The sequence below is a fragment of the Macrobrachium nipponense genome, chromosome 20, assembly GCF_015104395.2.
Source record: "Macrobrachium nipponense isolate FS-2020 chromosome 20, ASM1510439v2, whole genome shotgun sequence".
In the NCBI taxonomy this organism is placed as follows: Eukaryota; Metazoa; Arthropoda; class Malacostraca; order Decapoda; family Palaemonidae; genus Macrobrachium; species Macrobrachium nipponense.
The window spans coordinates 66,450,141-66,476,518 of NC_061089.1; the positions used below are offsets into that span (position 1 = coordinate 66,450,141).

The 26,378-nt window shown below is 37.5% G+C and overlaps 1 protein-coding gene across 2 annotated transcripts in view; it reads left to right on the forward strand.

The window, feature by feature from the left end:
* LOC135226981 (organic cation transporter protein-like) overlaps nt 1–25,564 on the forward strand; it is a 40,821-nt gene extending 15,257 nt beyond the window's left edge. For both annotated transcript variants that reach the window (XM_064266695.1, XM_064266703.1), the window contains exons 2-12: nt 15,249–15,386; nt 18,097–18,229; nt 19,617–19,806; nt 20,201–20,304; nt 21,113–21,264; nt 21,669–21,837; nt 22,462–22,609; nt 23,205–23,398; nt 23,737–23,897; nt 24,230–24,414; nt 24,738–25,564. In XM_064266695.1, coding sequence (XP_064122765.1) covers nt 15,302–15,386; nt 18,097–18,229; nt 19,617–19,806; nt 20,201–20,304; nt 21,113–21,264; nt 21,669–21,837; nt 22,462–22,609; nt 23,205–23,398; nt 23,737–23,897; nt 24,230–24,414; nt 24,738–24,968 — 1,752 coding nt within the window. In that variant the 5' untranslated portion in view covers nt 15,249–15,301 and the 3' untranslated portion in view covers nt 24,969–25,564. The remainder of the gene's footprint in view (nt 1–15,248; nt 15,387–18,096; nt 18,230–19,616; nt 19,807–20,200; nt 20,305–21,112; nt 21,265–21,668; nt 21,838–22,461; nt 22,610–23,204; nt 23,399–23,736; nt 23,898–24,229; nt 24,415–24,737) is intronic.
* Nucleotides 25,565–26,378: the final 814 nt, after the last annotated feature.

Consider the following 26,378-nt stretch of genomic DNA (forward strand, 5'->3'; position numbering starts at 1 on the left):
TGTAGTTTAATGCGTATATATTCACTCCAGTATTCATTGTATGTGCCAATATATGATCGTTAAGGTTTATTTTGTTGATAATTGAAGGATATCTCGCCATCTGTTGGAACAATTTGCGTGCCCAGACATTGCCAAATATTTTGCCATTCTTAAAATAGAGCTGTCAGTTGAGGGAAACCGGATAAAACCGGTTTGTAGTTTTTTTTTTTCAATGATTTTGATTCCATATCTAGTGAAGGGAAACTCTCTCTCTCTCTCTCTCTCTCTCTCTCTCTCTCTCTCTCTCTCTCTCTCTCTCTCTCTCTCATCAAATAATAAAGGTTTAGTGGTGGATTTGATTAAGATTCAACACTTATTCTAATTGAAAATTGCAATAATAATAATAATAATAATAATAATAATAATAATAAATAAATTCATTTGAAGTCTTATACGTCTGCTAACCTTATGATACACACATTATATATATATATATATATATATATATATATATAATATATATATCTAGTATATACATACTATATACATATATACTACATATATATATATAGATATATATATATTATATATATTTTATATAAATTAATATATCTCAATATATATATATATATATATATATATATATATATGCATATATATATATATATATATATAATTTTGCATATATATATATAATATAAAATATATAATATATAATGCATATATTTAAACAGTATATATTTACTAAGCAGACTGATAGAAATATGAAAATAAGTTGACAAAAAAAAAAGCTTGTATAAATGACAGATAGGGATTATAAAGGGGCTATATGGCAATCACGCCTTTTTTTTTGCCTTAGAGGGTCACCCATCCAAGTAGAGACCAGACCCAGTTTCACCGCTATTAATAGAATTAACTCGGTTACCGTAGTAGTACCATAATGAATTAGGGTTCTCCAGGTGACCCCGACATGAAAGGCGCGCTATTTCGGGGCACTGGCCCAGTGCTACATCGGCGATTGTGGCATGACAGACAGAATGCAGGGGCACAAGCTGCCCCGAGCCGGATTGAACCGGAAATAAGCTGGCATCTTTCCCCCGGATAATCCGAGTTGAAAGCAGTGTCAGGCAATGAGAGAGAGAGAGAGACTTTTGGTATGTCATTTATATATCTTCATCTTGAGAGAGAGAGAGAGAGAAACCTTTTTGATGTAATTTATTTGCCTTCAGCTAGATTTGAGAGAGAGAGAGAGAGAGAGAGAGAGAGAGAGAGAGAGAGAGAGAAAGGAAGCTTTTTCATTTATAGAACTTTGACTTACTTACGCTACATAAACAATAACAAGCCCTTCCTTGTGACAGAAGAGAGAGAGAGAGAGAGAGAGAGAGCCCTTTGGGATGTTATTTGTTTACCTTCATCTTGAGAGAGAGAGAGAGAGAGAGAGAGCTGATCCAATTGGAACTTCATGACTTCAAGGGAAGGTACAATATATTACTGCCCTAATATTATTCTCCTTACAAGTTAATTCATTTTTATCCATTTGTTAATTCACTAATTTATTTTTTTTATGTTTTCATTAGTGGGATCTCTTCTTCTTTCAGTATTTACCTATACCTCGTCTTACTTCTTCCTTATAAACACCATAATATTCTTTGGAAGCTAGAATTTCAAGTCAGTGGCCCCTTTGGTGGGCTTGTTCCATATGAAGAGGTTTCATCTTCCGAATAATAATCATAATCATAATAATAATAATAATAATAATAATAATAATAATAATAATAATAATAATAATAATAATAATAATAAAGATCCCCTCCATGAAAGCCTACAACACCAAGAAATTAAGGGAGAAAACAAGTGAGGTCAATGAAATAATGGGCATAATACACACCACCAATATCACAGAAACAAAGAACTTGGCATATGCAGGAGCAAGATTAGTAGCAGAACTGATGGGGATTCGAACACCAACACCACCAGCACAAACAACCCAACAGAAACCAAAACAGCAACCTCCTTGGAAAAGGCGCCTGGAAAAGCAAATCATGGTGATGAGATCTGACTTGAGTAAACTGAAAGAGATGGCAGAAAAAAGGCTAAGAAGCAAGAAAACAAGGGAGGAACTCAACGAGAACTACAAAGTACAAGAGAGGGGACTAAACAACACAATAGAAGATGTAAAACAGAGGCTTAAGGCCAAAGCACATAAGATCCAACGGTACATGAACAGGAATAAGGGATACCAACAGAACAAACTATTCGGAACCAACCAGAAAAGACTATTCAGCCAACCAAGAGGGGAAGACAACCACCAAGAAATTCCTGAAGCCGAACCAAGTAAGAGACTCTGGGAAAACATATGGAGCAATCCGGTATCACACAACAAACATGCAACATGGCTCCAGGAAGTCAAGGAAGAAGAAACAGGGAGAATAAAACAAAGATTCACAGAGATCACAACAGACACAGTCAGTCACCAACTAAAGAAAATGCCAAACTGGAAAGCCCCAGGTCCCGATGAAGTCCATGGATACTGGCTCAAAAACTTCAAGGCCCTACACCCACGAATAGCAGAACAACTCCGGCATTGTATCTCAAACCACCATGCACCCAAATGGATGACCACAGGAAGAACATCCTTAGTCCAAAAAGACAAGAGTAAGGGAAATATAGCCAGTAACTACAGTCCTATCACCTGCCTACCAATAATGTGGAAGTTACTAACAGTTATCATCAGTGAAAGGCTATACAATTACCTAGAGGAGACAAACACCATCCCCCACCAACAGAAAGGCTGCAGAACGAAGTGTAGGGGCACAAAAGACCAGCTCCTGATAGACAAAATGGTAATGAAGAACAGTAGAAGGAAAACCAACCTAAGCATGGCATGGATAGACTATAAGAAAGCCTTCGACATGATACCACACACATGGCTAATAGAATGCCTGAAAATATATGGGGCAGAGGAAAAACACATCAGCTTCCTCAAAAAATACAATGCGCAACTGGAATACAATACTTACAAGCTCTGGAATAAGACTAGCAGAGGTTAATATCAGGAGAGGGATCTTCCAGGGCAACTCACTGTCCCCACTACTCTTCGTAGTAGCCATGATTCCCATGACAAAAGTACTACAGAAGATGGATGCCGGGTACCAACTCAAGAAACGAGGCAACAGAATCAACCATCTGATGTTCATGGACGACATCAAGCTGTATGGTAAGAGCATCAAGGAAATAGATACCCTAATCCAGACTCTAAGGATTGTATCTTGGGACATCAGGATGGAGTTTGGAATAGAAAAATGCGCCTTAGTCAACATACAAAAAGGCAAAGTAACGAGAACTAAAGGGATAAAGCTAACAGATGGGAGCAACATCAAACACATAGATAAGACAGGATACAAATACCTGGGAATAATGGAAGGATGGGATATAAAACACCAAGAGATGAAGGACACGATCAGGAAAGAATATACGCAGAGACTCAAGGCGATACTCGAGTCAAAACTCAACGCCGGAAATATGATAAAAGCCATAAACACATGGGCAGTGCCAGTAATCAGATACAGCGCAGGAATAGTGGAATGGACGAAGGCAGAACTCCGCACCACAGATCAGAAAACCAGGAAACATATGACAATACACAAAGCACTACACCCAAGAGCAAATACAGACAGACTATACATAACACGAAAGGAAGGAGGAAGAGGACTACTAAGAATAGAGGACTGCGTCAACATCGAGAACAGAGCACTGGGGCAATATCTGAAAACCAGTGAAGACCAGTGGCTAAAGAGTTCATGGGAAGAAGGACTAATAAAAGTAGACGAAGACCCAGAAATATACAGAGACAGGAGAATGACAGACAGAACAGAGGACTGGCACAACAAACCCATGCACGGACAATACATGAGACAGACTAAAGAACTAGCCAGCGATGACACATGGCAATGTCTACAGAGGGGAGAGCTAAAGAAGGAAACTGAAGGAATGATAACAGCGGCACAAGATCAGGCCCTAAGAACCAGATATGTTCAAAGAACGATAGACGGAAATAACATCTCTCCCATATGTAGGAAGTGCAATACGAAAAATGAAACCATAAACCACATAGCAAGCAAATGCCCGGAACTTGCACAGAACCAGTACAAAAAGATGCATGATTCAGTGGCAAAAGTCCTCCACTGGAGCCTGTGCAAGAAACATTAGCTACCTTGCAGTAATAAGTGGTACGAGCACCAACCTGAGGGAGTGATAGAAAACGATCAGGCAAAGATCCTTTGGGACTATGGTATCAGAACGGATAGGGTGATACGTGCAAATAGACCAGACGTGACGTTGATTGACAAAGTCAAGAAGAAAGTATCACTCATTGATGTCGCAATACCATGTGACACCAGAGTTGAAGAGAAAGAGACGGAAAAAATGGATAAGTATCAAGATCTGAAAATAGAAATAAGAAGGATATGGGATATGCCAGTGGAAATCGTACCCATAATCATAGGAGCACTAGGCACGATTCCAAGATCCCTGAAAAGGAGTCTAGAAAACTAGAGGCTGAAGTAGCTCCAGGACTCATGCAGAAGAGTGTGATCCTAGAAACGGCGCACATAGTAAGAAAAGTGATGGACTCCTAAGGAGGCAGGATGCAACCCGGAACCCCACACTATAAATACCACCCAGTCGAACTGGAGGACTGTGATAGAGCAAAAAAAAAACAAAAAACAAAAAAAAACAATAATAATGATAATAATAATAATAATAATGATAATAATAATAATAATAATAATAATAATAATAATAATAATAATAATAATAATAATAATAATAATAATAATAATAATGAAGCCCAGACCAGTTCTGTACGACATATGTCCACTTCATGCAACGAATATGATTTTTAGTTATTGAAATGAGATACCTGGATAGAGATATTTTAAAATTGATTCTATATGGTTTTCAAAGGCATTCTATGGTACCTACTCTTTGCCTTGTTTCTGATATGCATATATCTACATGTATAGGCATTATTCATGCGATTGTATTCTTAGGTGTCATATGCATATGTCTACATGTATAGGCATTATGTGTGCGAAGTATTAAAAAAAAGGGGTGAATTTAGCACTGTTTTGATGTCAGTTAGTCATTTAAAATTTGGTAGAATCGAAATCCAAAGAAAATAAAAGATGAATGATTAATGGTTTGTTTATTTTATTTATCTATTTATTTATTTATTTTTGCAATCTTTCATTCCCTTAAGGACCAACTTGCAGGGTGAACCTCGTGCCCTCGGATCTGAGAGAGAGAGAGAGAGAGAGAGAGAGAGAGAGAGAGAGAGAGAGAGAGAGAGAGAGAGAGAGAGAGAGAGAGAGAGAGAGAGAGATATAAAAAAACATTCTCTTTCTCGTTGTTTATTTTGGAGGCCCCTATACAAGCGCCTCGATAAAAACCCACGTGGCACATACATGAGAGAGAGAGAGAGAGAGAGAGAGAGAGAGAGAGAGAGAGAGAGAGAGAGAGAGAGAGAGATAAAAAAACATTCTCTTTCTCGTTGTTTATTTTGGAGGCCCCTATACAAGCGCCTCGATAAAAACCCACGTGGCACATACATGAGAGAGAGAGAGAGAGAGAGAGAGAGAGAGAGAGAGAGGCGAATATCCTATTTTCTTGCGCAAATAGTTCCGTCTTGTACCATATGCAAAATGACAAAACATGCTGGAGAGAGAGAGAGAGAGAGAGAGAGACCTTACCTTACCTTACAGACCTTATATCTTGTTCGGGTTGCCCCAGGTCCCTCAGTGTGAGGCACCTCTAATGTCTACCAGAGAGTTGCTAGTACATCTTCCGGTATATTTTGCATCTTCCAATCTTGGATGGTCTGGGATGTACCTTAGATATTTGTCGAGCTTCTTCTTAAACACATCTACGCTCACTCCTGATATATTCCTCAGATGAGCTGGCAACGCACTGTATAGACGCTGCATTATCGATGCTTGTGCGTAGTGAATTGATGTCCTGTGTGCTTTCCTTATTTTTCCTGGTATAGTTTTGGGCACTATTAATCTACCTCTGCTTGCTCTTTCTGATATTTTTAGCTCCATGAAGTTTTCGGCTATTCCTTCTATCTGTTTCCATGCCTGAATTATCATGTAGCGTTCTCTTCTCCTTTCTAGACTATATACTTTTAAGGATTGTAGTCTTTCCCAGTAGTCAAGGTCCTTAACTTCTTCTATTTTAGCTGTAAATGACCTTTGTACACTCTCTATTTGTGCAATATCCTTTTGATAGTGTGGGTACCATATCATATTGCAATATTCAAGTGGACTACGAACATATGTTTTATAAAGCATAATCATGTGTTCAGCTTTTCTTGTTTTGAAGTGCCGTAACAACATTTCCATTTTTGCTTTACATTTTGCCAGTAGAATTGCAATTTGATCATTGTATAACATGTTCCTATTCATCATCACACCAAGGTCTTTAACTGCTTCCTTATTTGTGATTGTCTCATTATTAGGTCCCCTATATGCATATAGCTTTCCTTCTCTGTCTCCGTAATTTATTTATTCAAATTTATCTGAGTTAAATACCATTCTATTTACCTCTGCCCAATCATATACTTTGTTAAGGTCTCTTTGTAGCGCATTCCTATCTTCATCACAAGTAATTTCTCTACTTATTCTTGTGTCATCGGCGAAACTACTCACTACCGAGTCCTTAACATTACTGTCTATGTCTGCAATCATAATAACAAACATTAATGCAGCTAACACCGTACCTTGTGGCACACCGGATATTACCTTAGCTTCATCCGATTTCTCATCGTTTGCAATAACTATCTGTTTTCTGTTGTGTAAAAATTCTTTTAACCATCTTCCTACTTTATCCACTATATTATGTTTTCTAATTTTTTTCGCTAATATATTATGATCTATCTTGTCAAAAGCTTTTGCAAAGTCTAGATAAACCACATCTGTTTCATTTCCGCTTTTCATATTTTTGTATATGTTCTCACGGTGGACTAACAGTTGGGTTTGTGTACTTTTTCCAGGTACGAATCCATGTTGTCCTATATTAAACAAATTATTTTTTATTAAATGTTTCATAATATTTTTCTTCATTACCCTTTCATACACTTCATATGTGATGTTAGACTCACAGGCCTATAATTACTTGCCTCTAGTCTTGATCCACTTTTGAAAGTAGGGGTAATATATGCTAATTTGTGCTCATCATAAATCTTGCCTGTATCTATACTTTGTCTTAATAATATTGCAAGTGGCTTTGCGATAGAATGAACTACCTTCTTTAACAAAATAGCTGGGACACCATCAGGCCCTGCTGCAGCTCCATTTTTAATTTCATTAATAGCCTGCACAATATCAGCTTCATTAATATCTATGTCTGCTAAATATTCACTATTTTCATCCATTACTTCTATATCATTATCTTCATTATCAATTCTAGGGGTGAATTCTCTCTTATATCGCTCTGCCAATATGTTGCATATTTCCTTTTTTTCATTCGTTAATCTGCCCTTCAATCTTAGAGGCCTATTTCTATTCTTCTTTTATTCATCTTTTTTGCATACGAGTATAATAGTTAGGGGTTTTGCTTGATATTTACTAGGGTTTTTTCTTCCAAGTCCCGTTTTTCATTTTCTTTTGATTGTATAATCTTTTGTTCTGCATTTTCTATCTTACTTTTTAGTTCGATCACTTTCCATGTATTTTTTTTCTTTTGCAAGACCTTTTTTCCACTTTCTCTGATTTTCTGGAACAAGATCCTTCTGTCTCTTGGTATGCATGACTGATGATTACTTTTCTTCTTCAGTATATATTTATCCACTATTTTCATCTAATATTTTATATAATATCTCCGTATTTACCTTTATATCATCACTTACGAAAATGTTATCCCAATCTTTGTTTAATTCTTCATTTATTTCTGACCATTTTATATTTCTACTGTAGAAGTTGTATTTCCCATATCCTTCCCACTTTTTCATTTCTTGCTTATCTCTGTTTCACTTGCTTTGGAATGGAATGTTAATTCTATGACATTATGGTCTGAAATACTCGCATTATAAACTACTATTTCTTTAACATAATTCACCTCGTTCACAAATACTAGGTCTAAAGTATTTTCCTTTCTTGTTGGCAGGTGATTTATTTGTTGAATGTTGTATTCTAGTAGCATATCTAATAGTTTTTCGAATTGCCTCTTATCTTCTGCACTACTATTACTCTCTTTTTTATAAGTATAAATACAACCACAATCTCCTATTCGTTCTTTCCAGTCTACGAAAGGAAAGTTAAAGTCTCCGGATAGGAGAATAGTCCAGTCCTTGTGATTTCTACATATATCATTTTTGGGCCCTATTATATAGAATATATACTTTTAATTATACATGTACATTATGCTCTTAGTGAATACCAAATTCCTTTTGTGTTTATTTACATTAGGTATTGATTTCATCATAAAAACAATTTACTTATATATATATATACATATATATATATATATATATATATATATTATATATATATATATATATATATATATATATATATATATGTATATATATATATATATATATATATATATATATATATATATATATATACACACATAGGCTCTTCGTGAATGGCAAACTCCCGCGTATCCTTACTGCGTAGTTTATCGCTTTTACACACCAAACATTTTTGTATACAAGGTCTAGAACTCTAGATTATCTCTACACCTTCGTGTAGAAGTATACCTACATCATCAATCCCTGTTACGGCATCGTGGCCTCCCCCTTGCCAAAATCTACAAGAGTACTACGATGTCCAGAATCTGTCCTAAGGGGGATGGGGGTCGGGGGCGACCTGGGGGGGTCTGGTCACGTGGACCCCCCACCGCCTCTTCTTCCCCCATGGATATGAATAATGGAACATCGTTTTCTTTCAGTAAATCATTACTGAAAACGCCCCAGCGAAAGGTTTCTAGATCAGCCACTTGATCCGTCTAACGACCTTTTCGTGTTTACATTTTTTTGTTTCTTTATCGTTTTCTGTTTGCATTATTTCTTGGTGTCACGGAGAACGCGAAGACTAGAATTATCTTTATTAATATTAATATATTATATATTATTCAGAGCTGGTTAATTAAGGTCTTAAGTATAAAGCAGGCTAGAGAGAGAGAGAGAGAGAGAGAGAGAGAGAGAGAGAGAGAGAGAGAGAGAGAGAGAGAGCAATTCACCCGAAGAACGTATTACGAACTTGGGCGAAAGCGAGAGCTTTGCATCGGATATTTATCGGCTGTTACCTAGACCGAGGAGCCCCCAAGTTGGTCTTTGGTCTAGACTAGTGTGGTTTTGAACCTGTGGGTCCATGGCCCACTGGTGGGCTATGCCACGGACATCTTCAAAATATTGTTAAAAAAAAAAAAAAAAAAAAAAATCTAGAAATGCTGAAGAGCAAACTAAACAGCAAATGCAGGCCAGTGCTTTCTTTTAAAAAAAATGAAAATGTCTTACTAATAAAGAGTTCTGAAAATACTTTATGACAATTCTACTATCATCATTACATAATTCTGAAGGGCAGTGGGCCATGAGTATTAAGGGATGCCAAAAATGGGCCATGGGCAACAAAAATGTTGAAAACCACTGGTCTAGAGTCAAGAGCCTCTAGACCATACAGCGTCAACCATCTTTGGTAAGTATACCCCGTGTGGCTTATTAGAGCTATGTGGACAGCTCGAACTTTTTGGCAGTTCATAGCATCATCTGTCAGTGGGGGCTGACTTGATGATCCTTTCAGGCGTTTTATTGTTGTTATAGAATGCGGATTTGTCTTTAATTATGCGAATAGTACTACGCCTGTCTGTATGCGCGCTTTAATTGAACGTAGTTAGACATGATTAACACTGTTACGAAGCCAGAGGCGTAAGTAATATAGCCTGGTTAACTACAATGTTATTAAAGTATTTCAAATACAATGAGGTGTACTAAGTTCCCAAGAGTTCATTATGACGTCTAAGGGTTTCCAATAAATAAGTCATAGTGCATCAAGTGTGCATTACTTCACTTAATCAAATGTTACCGTAGGTAGGCTCTTTCCTCTCCCCCACCTCCCTCTTTACTGCCAAGGTTTAGAAAATTCATGCCTTCATGCTTCCGTGTTCCCATTAACCTTCTATCCTTCCATCGGTCTAACCTCGTCTTGACCATCCTCAAGATTTCCATAGTATGCAGGCTCTCTCTCTCTCTCTCTCTCTCTCTCTCTCTCTCTCTCTCTCATTTCTGTGGATTGGCGTTGATTCACAGCGTTTAATAATAGCTAGGACGTATTCGTACCTCGTGTTTTGTGCCCTCAAGTCAAGATATTTAGGCCTACTCGGCCCGGCAAAGTGTCAGCAACAACGCCAAATCGTCGTTAAACAATTCATGTGGTAACAAGAGAAGCACATGGACAAGACCAGCAGAAAAAGGGGGGAGAAAGCTATTCTTTTTTATGTTTAGAATCCTGGCACTGAAATGTCTGTTTTAACAGATTAGTGCGGAATGTGAAGAGTAATAGTACTGGTAAACTTAGGCCTAGAGACGATTTTGCTCAACGGAATCAACAATAGGTTTCAGCGATTTCATTTCAAGGTTGTTACTGTTGGTTTTTCGTTATTCGATCTCACGGCGTTTAAAAATATATATAAAAATGTGAGTGGATAGATAACGTGGTGCATTTACGATGGGGAATTGAGTGTACTATTTAGAGCTTGTTCCTGATAATTTGTTTCGTTAAGTGAATTTATTCAATTTGACAGATTGTTATTTAATTCAAGTCCATCTAACTTAGGCAGCAGATACGCATGAATTGAATAAATAAGTAGGAATAGATAGATACAGCCGATAAATAATGCATACAATAATATTAAAAGCTGAGAATAGGGCTAAATTAGGGAGCTTGTAGTAATACTAGTGATATAACAGTGAAATCCTATTGAAAAAACAAATTCAGACGATTGAAATAATACTTGATTTGTACTTCCTGTTAGTCATTTGTTATTTTAAAAAATGCATTAGACCATAGAGCGTCAATCACTGGAGTGGCGATCTCCCTCCCTGCCGAGAGTGTGACTTCGGGCGGCCATATTGAAAGGTCTCGGACCAGCGCATAGTACTATACTTTATTACCATTATAATTATTTTTAATCTTATTTATTATTAGCATTGCTGATATTATCATTGTCATTTTTATTATTATTTAGTACTGGACCCAATTTCATAGAGAAAAATTACCTTACAAATCCAGGTTGGCCTAAGCACTCCAACCACTGTAGTCAAGGCCTAAGCATCTGTTCTTGGATCTAAGCAGTGTCAAGCATAAATAGCTCCTGTTAATTACAGAACTTTCTTTGTATACAGTCACTAAGCACTAACTAAACAGTAATGTATACAATCACTAAACACTGACATTCACAATGCACTTGCGTTCACTAAACACACATACTTAACTTACACTCACACTCAATAACACTAAACACTCGCGGTATACCAAACATTCACTACACATAACGTTCACTAAACAATCATTAAACACTAAACTCACTAAACCCCATGCACTCAGTAAACATTCACTAAACACTCACTCAATCCCAAACATTAATTAAACACTAAACAATCACGAAGCAGTCACTAAGCACCCACTATATACTAAATATTCACTAAGTACTCTCAATACACTAAACACCCACTAAACGCTTATTAAACACTAAATACTCACTAAGCAATAAATGCTCATTAAATCCCTAAACACTTATTAAACACTAAACAGTGAATGATCATCCACTCATTAAACATTTACACAGTAAAAATGAACATGCACAAGACTAAACACTCAATAAACACAATAAACATTCACTAAACACTCACTACACACAAACATTCACAAAATATTAATGAAACCTAAACACTCGCTAAACATTCACACAATACATACACATTAACATTCACATAATACTTACACACTAAAAATTCACTAGATAATAACATTCACTAAACACTAACATTCAATAAACTCTAAACATTCACTGAACACTTACTCACTAAACACTAACATGCACTAAACCTTCACTAAACCCTAAACACTCACTAAACACGTACACACTAGACATTCATTAAACCCTAAACACTCACTGAACTCTAAACTAAACATTCACTAAACACTTACTCATAAACATTAACTAAACTCTTACTCACTAAACCCTAAAAATTTGCTAAACACTAGCTCAATAAACATTAATGATAAAAAAATTAACATTCGCAAGGCTTTGCAACGCCGCCCTGGTGGAAGACCACCAAACTATGTGGTATTGGTATAGATCGCAACTCTAGGTATATACTCTCTATGATTAGGACTCAGCAAGGCGTTTCAGATGGGAAATCTCGAGAAAAAGGTGGTTGGGTAGTCGGCACCTAACTTGTGCAACCAGATTTGCAAAGCTTAGTCTAGCTCTGTTTGTTTGCGATACCTCGCCTGCAAGATCTTAGTCATGCGAATGCTTTAAAGGAAATCAGTGTTTTAACAACAAGGCATTGCTTTTCAACAGACAAAAGTCGTTCTTTAACCATCTTTCTAGTGAGCAGAATCGCTTGTCCTCGTACGCGCGCGAAAGTAAAGAAGAAGAAGAAGAGGAAGAGGAGGAGAATGGATGATTAAGAAAATATCTCAGGGCATTGCACCCTGCAGTTAACTTTAGCGCCCCCATCTCCCTGCTCTTTCGTTAGCAAGGGACGTCGCCCCCTTCCTTGTCCCGACAGAAGGAAAACAAGGCGGTTTAGAAAAGCGAGATATGTAGGGCTCTTCATCCCCTCCTGGTAACTGGCATTCGCTCAAAGTTAATACGTAAAGAGGGTAGAGTCACCTCGATCTTTTGCTTCGTTACCTACAGGAGGTGTTTGCCAGGAGCCGTTTCATAGGAAAAACCCTGTTACTAGTCCAACTACTACTACTTCGATCGATCACCTAGACTTATGGGTTATAGAATGATTAAACGATAGAGGCAAGACTTTTCATAAAATAAGGATATTATTAAGATTTATATGGGAAAGACTTATACCATTAATTAATAAGAACAACACATGAATGTTTATAATGGAAAATACTAATCGTATGCTTGTTTGAGTTACAGCTTGATATGAATGAACTGAAATACGAATTGTTTTTAATTTACTTTCAACGGTGAAAGACTTTCCTACCTTTCATTTCAATTATACATCATTCATTTAATATGGAAGCCATCATATTTCGCTGTGCAAGCATTACTTCTAACTGCACGTGAGTCGGTATAAATAAATATCGGCCTAACAAAGCACCACAGCTCTCACGATTCGCCGTTTCCTTGCTCTCTGACGCAATCATAATACTCGGTTTCATGATTGCTAAGAAAAAAAAATGGAGTCCATTCAGGTCAGGTTTAAGGAGCTTTTAAAGCCACGATTAAAACAAGTTTGGCGGGTAGGTAATCCGCCATTGTTGTCTTCCTGTGTTACGAAAACTATTTTCTTTTTTTTTTCATTTCTCTCGATAGAAGAGGAAAGTAGTACTTTGTGTGCACGTGATTCTAACCGGGTCCTTGCGTGGTCCTTCTTGGCGAAGTTGTGGTCTATTGCAGTTGTTTCTTACACACACACACACACACACACACACACACACATGCTTTAACAGAAATTTAATCAAAACACAGGAACCTTTGCGTAATCACCGTTTTAAGAATCTCACCACACAGCACCTTTTACCTAGACCTAACCAAAGAGGTTTTAGCTTATATGCAAGTAAATCCAACCTCTCCTTAGTGGTTGCGGAAGTAGATCACGTTCATCTTTTGAAGACCCGGGGATTTCACATGGTTATGTGGGCGGATTTAATGACCAAAAGCCGTAATATTAGCTACTATACAAGAGGGTGGCAACCGGCTTCAAGGTACGGTGAATTCGGGTAGTTTTCATAATAACGTGACGAATCTGAGACGGACGTTACCTTGTAATGTTATATCTAAGATTGTGTGTGCGTGTACTTATATATTTTTCCAAAATAAATTACGGTACGTTTGAGATTTTACGTCTCACTAAAGTTAACATACATCTGGATTTACCAGGAATTATCAAGGGTATATAGCCTACATCCATGATACTTCATTTTTCGTACTTAATTTTTTTCGGCGAAAGTGTACATAGAGCTAATCACAATGTCCATAGATTTGAGTAATCTAATTTATGTGGTTTATAAATTTTCTATACGAACAGCAACAAAACTGCAGGATTTTTTTTTGCAATTTTAGAGGTTTTATTAAAGTTCTTAGACTACAATTATTCTAAATATTAAATGTTTTGATGTAGGTTAAAAAGATTCAGATACTTTTATAAAGTAGTACACACACATACACACACGCGCACATTTAACACACACACACACACACACAGAGAGAGAGAGAGAGAGAGAGAGAGAGAGAGAGAGAGAGAGAGAGAGAGAGGTAATGGGCTCACTCAGGGCAGGTTATTCTCGTTTATACTACCACCCTCACCTACGCCCTTGGCTTTCGTGTCCCTTGTCACCACCTGCTATATAAAAGAAGAAGAAGAGAAGGAAGAAGAAGAAGAAACTGTGAACGATCACTCATCCATATTATTAACCGCTCTATAGGTTTTTAGAAGCCTTCATTCCCTGTTCTTTAGAGAACTGATAAAGAGCTACATTTAAATAGTCCTTATTGTTTTGTTTTTTTTCAGAGTTACGCTATAGAGGCACCTTTATTTAACTGGAAAAGGGTGCAAATTATGCCTTTGATACTTTTAGTTTTGCAATGCGAAATGTTGGGTGGTCTGTCAAAATCAACAAGAGTGCGTTAGCGGATTGTGTGTGTGTGTGTGTTCGTTTGTTTCTATGGTGTTTTTCGTTGCCTGGAACCAGTGGTTATTTAGCAACGGGACCAACTGCTTTACGTGACTTCCGAACCTCGTCGAGAGTGAACTTCTATCACCAGAAATACACATCTCTCACTCCTCAATAATATGGCCGAGAATCGAACTCGCGACCACCGAGGTGGGACGCTAATACCATACCACCCACGCCGCTGAGGCGCTGTGTGTGTGTGTGTTGTAGTACCAGCGGTAGTACTACAGTAGCAGTTTATGTGCGTGTCCTTGAAAAATCATATCGTATGTAACCTTATCATATGTGAATTGTAAAATCTATGAATATTAATACTTATTTTTTATTCTTCTTACTCAGGTGTCCTAGAATCCCTCCACAGCCAGAATAAGAAGAAGAAGAAGAAGAAGAAGATGGAGTTCAAAACATTCGATGATCTCTTAGACACAATAGGGGTGGGGCGCTGGACACTTTTCATGTTCAGTTCCTACATCTTGTGTAAGTCTCGCTCTCCTTTTATTTTACAGCTCTTCTATTTCCTTCCATTTATGACCTGTTTTGGAAACCTTGACTCACTAGATGCAATGTATCAATGAAATGCATTCTCTAGGCTAATCAGAAACCCTTGTCCTTAAATTAGGAGAACTGTTTTTAATTTCCTTTCATATTCCAAGGTTTTCAGCGGGAAGCTTAACCCCGAAAAAATAATATTAGGAAGTAAAGAAGTTACGAGGCCACTGTGGTTATGAAAATGAAAACACGTAGCCATAATGGACTGCATGTTTTCGATTACGTCCATTACTAACCTACATTTTCTCTTTTGCCAGTGTCTTTCGTAAAGTATTATTATTCTTACTCGTTCATTTTTGCATATTCTAACTCTTTCTCCTAGGCGTTTTTTTCGTATTTGTTTCTAATTAACGTTGTTTATTAGTTTGGTTTCTTACGCTGGTATCTCTTCAAATGTCAGATTAGGCCTATTATGTATTTCCTCAATATATATATATATATATATATATATATATATATATATATATATATATAATATATATATATATATTATATATATATATGTGTGTGTGTGTGTGTGTGTGTGTGTGTGTGTGTGTCGACTATTCGCTCATATTCCCATTCACTTACTTGCTTGTTGGCTAGTCTGTGTTCTGTTTGGTTTCATGACCAGACAGAAGGTGTTTATTACCTATTATTCACGAAAGTTCATAAACAGCAGACGTGTAACTAGACTAAATCGAACTCCAAAGGCTGATTTTGATATAGGCCTAATGGTTGTTGGAGATTTTTCGTTCGTTAATTGAATGCACGCATTATACCCTCAACCAATGAACCCAGAAACAGTGATGTATCCCGGGATATCTTTAGCTGTGAGTGGACGCTATCCAAAACTTTCAGTTTCTGCCACCCAAGAATCCTTTTATGTAACCAGCCATTAGGACGAAATGTCCCCGTAACTAAGGCTTAGGATCTAGTGGCGTACAGAATGAGATTTATAAGATACTGGTTAGTTAAGGAGTAAAGGATATTAATTTTTATTAATGTAAGGTGGCCTGTAATTGCCAAAATAAAAAAAAATTAAGAATTTTCTCAGTATTTCTGGAGAATATTGTGAGTTGTTCAGAGAGTATTTTTCGTGGCATCTTAAAACTTTTACTCCAAAGTAAACAAAGACACTCGAATGTCAGACACAGATTTCTTCCTTTGTCTCCATTCTGGCCAGAGCCAATTGAAAGTGCGCAAGAGAGACAGAGACAGATAGATACAGAGTCTCTTAACTGGTTCCGTTGCCAAAGGCACAGTTCCCGTCACCCGTGCTTGGCATTTTCGGGACTGTTTCATGAGATCGAAAAGATTAGGTTACTGCTCTGTGCAGTGGATTGTCTGAAGTCTTTCGCTTTAGCACCTAATTTTAGTTTTATTCTGACTTGTTTTTTTTCTGGGGAACATAGTAGTATTTCTCGTTTTTTCTAGATACCTGGAGCAGCATTCTCTCTCTCTCTCTCTCTCTTTCTCTCTGTGCGGCATCATGAACATTTTCGTTTGAATGTCTCTCTCTCTCTCTCTCACTATTTGAATGGCAAACGTGGCTGTGGCTAAAATGTGGTACATTTAACAACACCAAGGTCTAAGCCCTGACGCCTTGTCCGAAACCGTCAATTTTCTTTATAGTGAATTACCGCGCGATAGGACGTTTGACGTCTGTGTAATACTAAGCGTTATCCTAATACCTTTAATCTTTCACAACGTAATACGGACTCTGATAACCAGAAACACGGAGCAACACTCACGCTGTTGGCTCTGGCTCCTGAGGCAACCTTGAAAGTTGAAAACGTCGTGGGAATAAATAGGTACGCCCACTCGATCGACTTTGTCTTGTCTCATCGCCTCGTAAATAGTTCGTATGGGAAAGCCAGGGTCGGTTGTGAAGCATTCAAGATTGTTGTCTTTCATTTCGTTCCGTTTAATTTTCGTGTAATATATAGATAATCCCACTTCCTCGAGATATGTGCTGCCTGCCAAGTATATAATCACGGTCTAGGTCTAATATAACTAGACCGTGAGTACAATGTAACAAATATGAGCGTTGTCGATATATATTTTTTCGAAATTTTGGCTTCATTCTTTAGTGGAATTGCGTTGATTATGGTTCCATTTATGAGACTAATAGTCTTTCACCTCATATTCAATAATACTTTTCATTTAATGAAAGAAAATAGTTTGGAAATGTTAAAGATAAGAGCATGAGACTAAATATTAGGCCGATTCAGTCCTGACTGCGTTGTCATAACTAGTAAAACTTTTCCTTTCCGTTAAATATTTAAGTGATATGTGGTTAATGGCATCCTCTCTCATATCCTCATAACCCACAGAATACAGCTGGTGGTGTGTTCAGAAACCATGCTTCATGGGAAACAAGTGAGTTATAAGTACCGACTAAAGATAGAGAGCACCATTATCCTGACAGGACGTCACTAGGCGCACTGCCAACTGTAACACCGATTAATCAGACAAAGCTGTCATGTGGCCACAGTTTTCTGTCAGGAATTTTTGCCAGTGAAACTGAAATGTCAACAGAAACAAAAAACGTTAGGGTACAATATTAAGTGTTCAGGATGTATATATAGAAGGCCATTACCAATTTACTATTACCTGCAGCTATCATATGTACGAATATTCACCTCCTCCTTTCCAGGGGCGTTTCAAATCCCATATTTCTCTTTGGGAGGCGCTTTCTATAACCCGAAAGTAGACCACTGGTGCCACGTCCCAGAGCTGCAAAATTCTTCTTGGACTGAGGAGCAGAGGCTAAATTACTCGATTCCTTGGTAAGTATTTGCAGCTAATTCTGTTTCAAATGATTCCCTCATTCATTGACAGATTAGTGTAGGCCTACACCAGTCGTAGTCTCAACGAATAATTCTTGTGTTCTCTTAGAACCCTGGACAGGTATCGCTATTTTGTTGCCCCTTTAAAGGTTTGTGGGGTCGAGCTCGACCCAAGCGCCCAGAAAAATTTGTGTAAATTCAAAAACTGTAGCTATGCTGTACATTTTAATTTCTAAAATCAATTTCACCATGGCCGAACACTACTGAGAAGATAAATCATAACCATCTACAATATTTAAAAAATAAGTATATGAAAGAAAATAATTTACGAAAATATTTACAAAAAGTACAAAACACGCTATATACACAAAAAAATTGTGGGAATCCTTCCTAAAACTATTATTTACAATATGTGATTGCCAGAAAAGGTTTCGGACCCATAGAGGTCAAAATCTGAAACGAGGAAAAAAGGGTGAGAAATAGGAAAAGGCTAATTTTCTTTTTTTTTTATAGAACAAACTCATATTATCCTAGAATTGAATTATGTAAAAAGATCTGCACTAAGATGTAATTTACTCTCATATCAGAAATTTTATTCTCTCTCTCTCTCTCCTCTCTCTCTCCTCTCTCTCTCTCTCTCTTTCTCTACAGTGTGTTATGATTTATTGACATAAGCTCATGTAATCTGTCACCAGAGAAGGCAGAGACCCACCCCCTCTCTCCCCCTCTTGTGTCGTAACCATTTTAAGGCCACTACCCTCCTGTCCAATTCTTTGTTACACAAACTTGGCTTCTTGCCATATACATCTAGAGTTGTCAGCAACCTCTAAATTATCATCAAAATCACTTTATAATTCCATTAGAAGTAAGTTGATGACATCCACCAGAAAGAATACTGCCTGCTGGCCATTGTTGATGAAAAATGGAAAAAAAATGCAAAAACTGAGAAATTGGCATTCAAAAGAAATTGGAATAAATTGCAATATAAGTCATCTCAGCCACAACCAGTGACATGCATAATGTACACACACCACGTACCTACAGTTTCCAACAATATAAAACTATCCCATAGTCGCACAGTGTTAGACAGGAAATCACTACTTGATAACTTTGCCTTTGTATCCCACACATGTTCAATACAAACTATTACTCAGAAAAGGGGAAAGGACAAAGGCTAAGCAAACACAAGTTTTGACATGATTGTAGAGTGTGTTCTGCTATCTTCTTGCAGATCGATCACACCCAGATTCGAGATAGACGAAGATTTATGGGAAAAAAACATGTTTTTTTAAACACTCCTCGGGTCATGCTCGACCCAACAAACCTATCCAGGGTAATTAAAATGTCGACATGAATCTTTGGTTTGATTGTTTAATTGGTGTTATAGGGAAGATCGAGGTGGGCAGTTACAGAGGTCACAATGCAGGGAGTTCGTGAGAGACTACGAGCAAGTAGCCAACCAGGAGTGGAGTCCTGCTTTCATGACGACGCTGGAAGAAGCTGCCACATTGGAAACCCGTTCGTGCAGCGAGTGGCACTATGACACTTCTACCTTCAGCACTACAGTTGCCATGGAGGTATATGCAAATAAAGCACCAGATTTTAAAATGGTGTTTAGTGCGTTTAGCATTTAGTTAGAATTCACATTAGTAGCAGCTATTGTGTTGCCTTTCCTTATCAAGCATAGGTATGGTTTCAGTTTTACGTATTTGGGTTTTCCTTATATAATTCCTATGCTATTTAAACGTTTTCATCTCAAACCAATTGCTGTATATAAATCAAAGAACCCACATTTATCGAAAAAGTCTCTATAAATCTATAAATGATATAGAAAAGAGGCAACAGAAGAGGAATAATATATTGATGACTTTAAGACTCGAAGATACTGATTTGAAACATGGCTTAAAAAGAGGAAGAAGAAGAAGCGTTTGTTTACAAATGACGATGACCAGCCAATGTGTACCTTTGCAGTGGGATCTGGTCTGCGACAGAGCCAGCATGAGTCCTTTCTTCCAGAGCTTCTACTTCTTTGGAATTGCTGTTGGAGAGCCTCTGCTGGGAGTTTTGTCTGACAAGTAAGTTTCATGGGATGATTACGTATGAGAGAGAAAGAGAGTTTGTATATATATATATATACACACACATTATATAATATATATATATATATATATATATATATATATATATATATATATATATATATATATATATATATATATATATATATATATATATAACTAATTCAAAAATAAAATTGTGTAGCATTCAATTGTACATTCACTCAGTCTTCAGGTTAGAGAGAGAGAGAAAGAGAGAGAGACAGAGAGAGACAGAGAGAGAGAGAGAGAGAGAGAGGTTGTACTTTATAGAAAAGAACTAATTCAAAAAAAAAATTCCGTAGCATGCAATTGTACATCTCATTCAGTCTTCAGGTTAGAGAGAGAGAGAGAGAGAGAGAGAGAGAGAGAGAGAGAGAGAGAGAGAGAGAGAGAGAGAGAGAGGTTGTGTTACATAAAAAACTGTAATTATTTCATAAATTTACATCTGAAACATGCAATTGTTTATCTAATTCAGTCTTTAGTAGAGAGAGAGAGAGAGAGAGAGAGAGAGAGAGAGAGAGAGAGAGAGAGAGAGAGAGAGAGAGAGAATCATATAAGCACAGAGAGTGATTAAAAGTCACAATATTTACAAGAGATATAGTCTTGTTATATACAATCAATTCAAAATGTTGATTTTAATTCATGTCTATTGTCCTTTCCTATTGCTATGGTAACCACGAAAAGTTAAAGATGTCTCTGAATTAGATATAACACGATATTTCTACTTTACTTTATCGGAGCGGATTAAGCGCGAATCATTCTTCTTCTTCTTCTTCTCGCCCAGGTATGGGAGACGGATGGTCCTCATCATGTCCGCCGTCGGTTTCGTTGTGACGGCCACGTCCTCAGCTCTCGTTCCTCTCTACTCTCTAGTCCTGGCAGGCCGCTTTATCTTGGGCATGATCCATTCTATCATTGGCCCGGCCTATATTCAAGGTGAGTATTACCCCTAGGAGATATTTCGTGAACTTGATTGCGTTGGAAATTGTCACAGCAAATATCTGTAAGGCAGTCTGCTGCCCAGAATATCTGGTTTCTGATTTATTGGCATCATTTAGAATTAGCATTAGATGCATTTTCAAATAAGATATATAGACATTTATGTACCATATATAATAATATATATATATATATATATATAGATTTATATAATATATATAACGAACTGCTCTTTATGGCTTATTGCTCTGATTAAATTAAATAGACTCATGGTACGCTAAGGAGGCAGGATGCAACCCGCTACCCCACATTATAAGTACCACTATGTCGAATTGGATGGATGTGATAGAATAATAATAAGAATAGTAATAAACGATTTGACTACTCTCATACCTCTGTAGGCATAGAAGTGACCCCCAAGAAGTACCGTACGGTGATTGGCCTTCTGTCAACCGTACCCTTTGCCATCACGGGCATGCTCTTTGGCACCTGGGCCTACTTCATCAGAGACTGGAGGACGCTTCAGTTGGTCTGCACCGTCCCCATCACCTTCCTCTTGTTGCAGCTCCCGTAAGTTAGATTTTTAGTTCTTTTACAAACGAGGGAATTGCGTTGAGAATTTGGAAGGACAATTTTGATTGATGACCGCAGATCGGTGTCGAACTTTGAAACTCGAAAAAAACCACAAATTGCTGAACGAATTCATTCAAAGCCACATACTGTTTCTGACGCTACGAAACTTCATTTGGTTCTGACTATATTTATCCAGCCAACTTGTGGTTTCTTGAATATATCCATTCTTCAGTTTGTGTGTTTTATTTCAACGATCTATTTACTCGGTTGTTGTTCGCTGTTGCCAGTACTAGGTTGTGTGAGATGAAAGCCTCTCGCGGTAGTTTGTGTCAGGCTGATTTGACAGATCTAGAAGTAGTGATGATTAGCAGTAGATCTGAAATTGAATCTCTGGGTTACTTCCACTGAAGTATAGGGTTCAAGACACATTACAGCAACGATGACTTCTGCAATTGCTAAAAGGTTATTGTTTATCTTGAATAACTTATTTCCAAGCATCAGATCAACTCTTGGCCGAGACTGTCTTACAAACAAAACACTTTCACAGAAGCGTCTCTCAAAAACGAAGTCTTTTCCTTTAATCCTTGAGTTTCCTTTTTTATTCCTTCCTTCCTTCCCAAGATTCCTCGACGAGTCTCCTCGTTGGCTGATACTCCAGGGACGTCTGAAGGAGGCAGCCAGGACCCTGAAGAGGGGGGCGAGGTGGCAGGGCGTCAGCATCCCTCCCCACGACGAGCTCATGAACTTACTGCAGTCCTTCGAGAGACAGGTATATAGGACCTTTCGTTTAAGTATGAACTGTAGGTTTTTTTTTTTTTTTCTTTTTGTGAACATTGATAGACGTCGTATGATCCTACCTTACTAAGGGGAGAAGGTTGACTCATTGTTTCAGGAAATAATAATTCGACCCAAATACTTTTAAAATGATCTCCCCTGCAGTTCACAAAAGTGGAAATCTTCCACGAAATCGGTCGTACAGGAATTCATAAGACTGTCATACAACCCCAGTATAGTTGGGAAAAATATTTTTGGCCTTGCAAAACAATTTGACAGTTATGTATGAAGTAAATTCCCATTTTCCTCTACCTGTCAGCTCAATGATATACTGCATGATGAAATCTCTGGTAACAGAGATAGTATAACATGCAATTGCTTTGAAATATGTAACTGAAAAGTTAGATCCTCATGAAATAGCATAAATTCCTTTAACGACTCGTCTATGGCAGTGCATACCTTCAGCCCTAGCTTACGAGTGTCCTATAGAGACAGCATTGACAAATTCGACATAAAATCCAGAATGCATGCACCTGAGTCCGATCCCGAGCCTCATGCAAAACTTACCAAACCACCTTTGCATTCGACAGAACAACCAGCCCTCTAGAGTTGAAGACTACGTCGCCGAAGAAGAACAGCGCAGCTTCTTGTCCAAAGCGTGGAGGGAACTGACAGCTCTTGTGAGGACTCCCACCCTCAAGAGGATTACGATCGGCCTCTTCGGATGCTGGTTCTGCGTAGGACTGACTTACTGGGGGATGAGTCTCTCTGGCACCACCTACACGTGAGTTCAGGTGGCGCTGAAAGCTGGTGGTGCTTTCTTTTGAACAGTATTGCCAGTGAATGAAGACTGAATTCCTATTTTTTCTGACCCTCTGAGGGCCGTCTGATCTCTTTCGTTTAAGGCAACAGTTGCCAGTGTTCAGATATTAATTCAAAAGCCTCTTTTGCACATTTAAAAAAGGGCTTCTTTAATCCTTCTTTCATTATAAGAAATTTCTTTGAATTATTATTATTCAGGAGATGAACCATATTCATATGGGCCAGGCCTGCAGGTGGCCATTGACTTGAAGTTCAAGCATCTAAGGAATGTGATCTATAAAATAGATTTTTCTCCCACAGAAACGACCCCTTCTTGTACATGATCATGAGCTCCCTCATGGAGGTACCTGGATACACTGGTTTCACACCTGTGGTGTCAAGATTTGGCAGACGGTCTGTCCTGGCTTTCAACTTCTCGGTCTGCGCGGCTGCCATTTTTACGATCTTGGCCACGCCTGAGAGTAAGGGATCACAGTTTTTGGTTTTTTGCCTGATTCTGGAGTTCTGGATCTGAGTTAAAGTTATCAAATTATTTTGGTAGACATTAGACCACATTATAACTAGTGACACTAGCACTAGATACTTAAGGACTGTTGCAACTTTCATTAAAAACTTATTTTACTTTCTTTTCAACGAGACACAGCCGTTGTCTCTAAGCTCAGTTGTACTCTTAACCCAGGTCTGATTAGAATTTTCGAGTGCCAGTTAGAGCCATACGCAACTTAGTGAATGTAATTGCACATGCAGAAACTAATTTCGATTATTGATGATTAACCTCTACATTTCATTCCAGGCTACACCTGGATGGTGTTTGCGCTGGCTCTCGTGGGGAAGCTGTTCATCACAGGTAGCTATGGAATACTGTACCTGACGACTTCAGAACTGTTCCCCACTTGCGTGAGGTCTCGTGGCCTCAGCCTGTCGTCTGTGATGGCCAGGCTGGGATCCATTGTGTCGCCTTTCATCATCAAAGTTCTGGTGAGTGGGACGACTTTTAGTTGTCTGAGATTACCGTAAGAAATCTCGTGGATCCCTCTGAAATTTGGTGTCGTTCACATAGGATTTTTCCAAAAAATATTATTATTATTATTATTCAGAGGATGAACGCTATTCAAGCTTTCAGAGAATATGGTATTCATTATGAAACATGCTTCGTTAAGTGTTAATGTTTTATGAATCGTCTTTAATATAGATTTGTGTTACAGTAATAAAGTAATTATTTCATAGAATATTCACCTTCAACGTCGATCATTTAGCGTCCATGGCGTCATCACGAATACAATCTTAATCCCCCACTACAGGCTAATTCCTACTACTGGGCCCCATCTGTGGCCTTCGGCGCATGCGCAGCCCTGGGCAGCGGCTTTGCCCTGGTCATACCCGAGTCTGGCAACAGGCCTTTGGCTGATACTGTCGAGGAACTGGAAGAAATCTACAGCAGGAGCAGATCCTCGTCGTCAGGCAGCATCGAAATCAAGGGTCTCATCCAGCCTTCTGCGAAGTCAGACCCCACAGCCTCCAATGCTGTCTGATTTAAGACTGATCTCTTTTGACTTCAGTGTTCTATGGAAAATGACGAGAAGCAATACCATAGGCCTAATTATTTTATACTTTTCCTTCAATAAGACAATTTCGGAATGCATTGTCAATATTTTATATTTCTAAACGGAATATACAATGCGTTTTTTGTCCATTTTTATCTACGTGGAATTAATTTTTTTCACATTGTAGCCTATGAATTGTTCGCTCTAAGAGTGTAAAACGTATCTAGTTATGATTGTAATCCAGTTTTGTAATATATAATTGTGTATAACCGTCTTACGTATGAAAGTATTGAGATAAGTAAAGTATTTTTTGACGTAGGAGGGTGATTGCCAAAATTCATTCATTCTTGCTTAATTTCTCCTGTATTCAAGTGCGGACATGAGGCTCGTTTTCTTTGAATTGATTAATGTCTATTTACGGAGAAAATGTTGTAGGGCAAACTAAAGAAATGGTTTGATATATTTCTCTCGCACAGCGCAGGCGCTTTAGTGTGAGGAAAATGATTATAGAATTTCTTCTTTGAGCCTCAATGTGTTATTCGAACACACACACACACACACACACACACACACACACACACACACACACATATATATATTATATATATATATATATATATATATATATATATATATATATATATATATATATATAATATATATATATATATATGTATATTTATATACTATATATATATATATATATATATAATATATACACAACAGAACATATATATATATATATATATATATATAATTATATATATATAATTATATATATGTGTGTGTGTGTGTTCTGTTGTGATGTGAAACATGAAATTGTTCTATTGTGATGTGAAATTATGTGTATGTTCTAATATTATCAATAAAATGTGTTTAGACAAACATGTACATAATAGATTAACATATATATTGATAAGAAGTTACATTAACTACGAAATGTGTTTTGGACATTGTATGTAGCTATATATAATGTTCAAAACACATTTCGTAATTAATGTATTGTCTTATCAATATATATGATAAGCTCTTAATCCATCAGTCTGTCGATCTAAATAATCACTTTCACTTTTCATTTTGTCGTTCCCTTCGTTAGTATCATTATTATCATCATCATTACTCTGTAGTAATTAGTTATGATATTGATTATAATGAGCACGAACATCATCATTATCGTCACAATTCACAATTTTCATTGTAGTTAATGTTAGCAACTTTTTTTTTCGTAGCAAACGCAATCAGTAAACATTAATTCGCGAATGCTGCATTTGAGAACGCCCTTCTTCTTGTTTTCGTGTCTCATTAGGAGGCACTGCTATTTACACCAGGCATTTTTATATACATTTCTCGTTTATCCAGACACGAGACCAACGTGAGTGCATCAACCCTAACGTCACA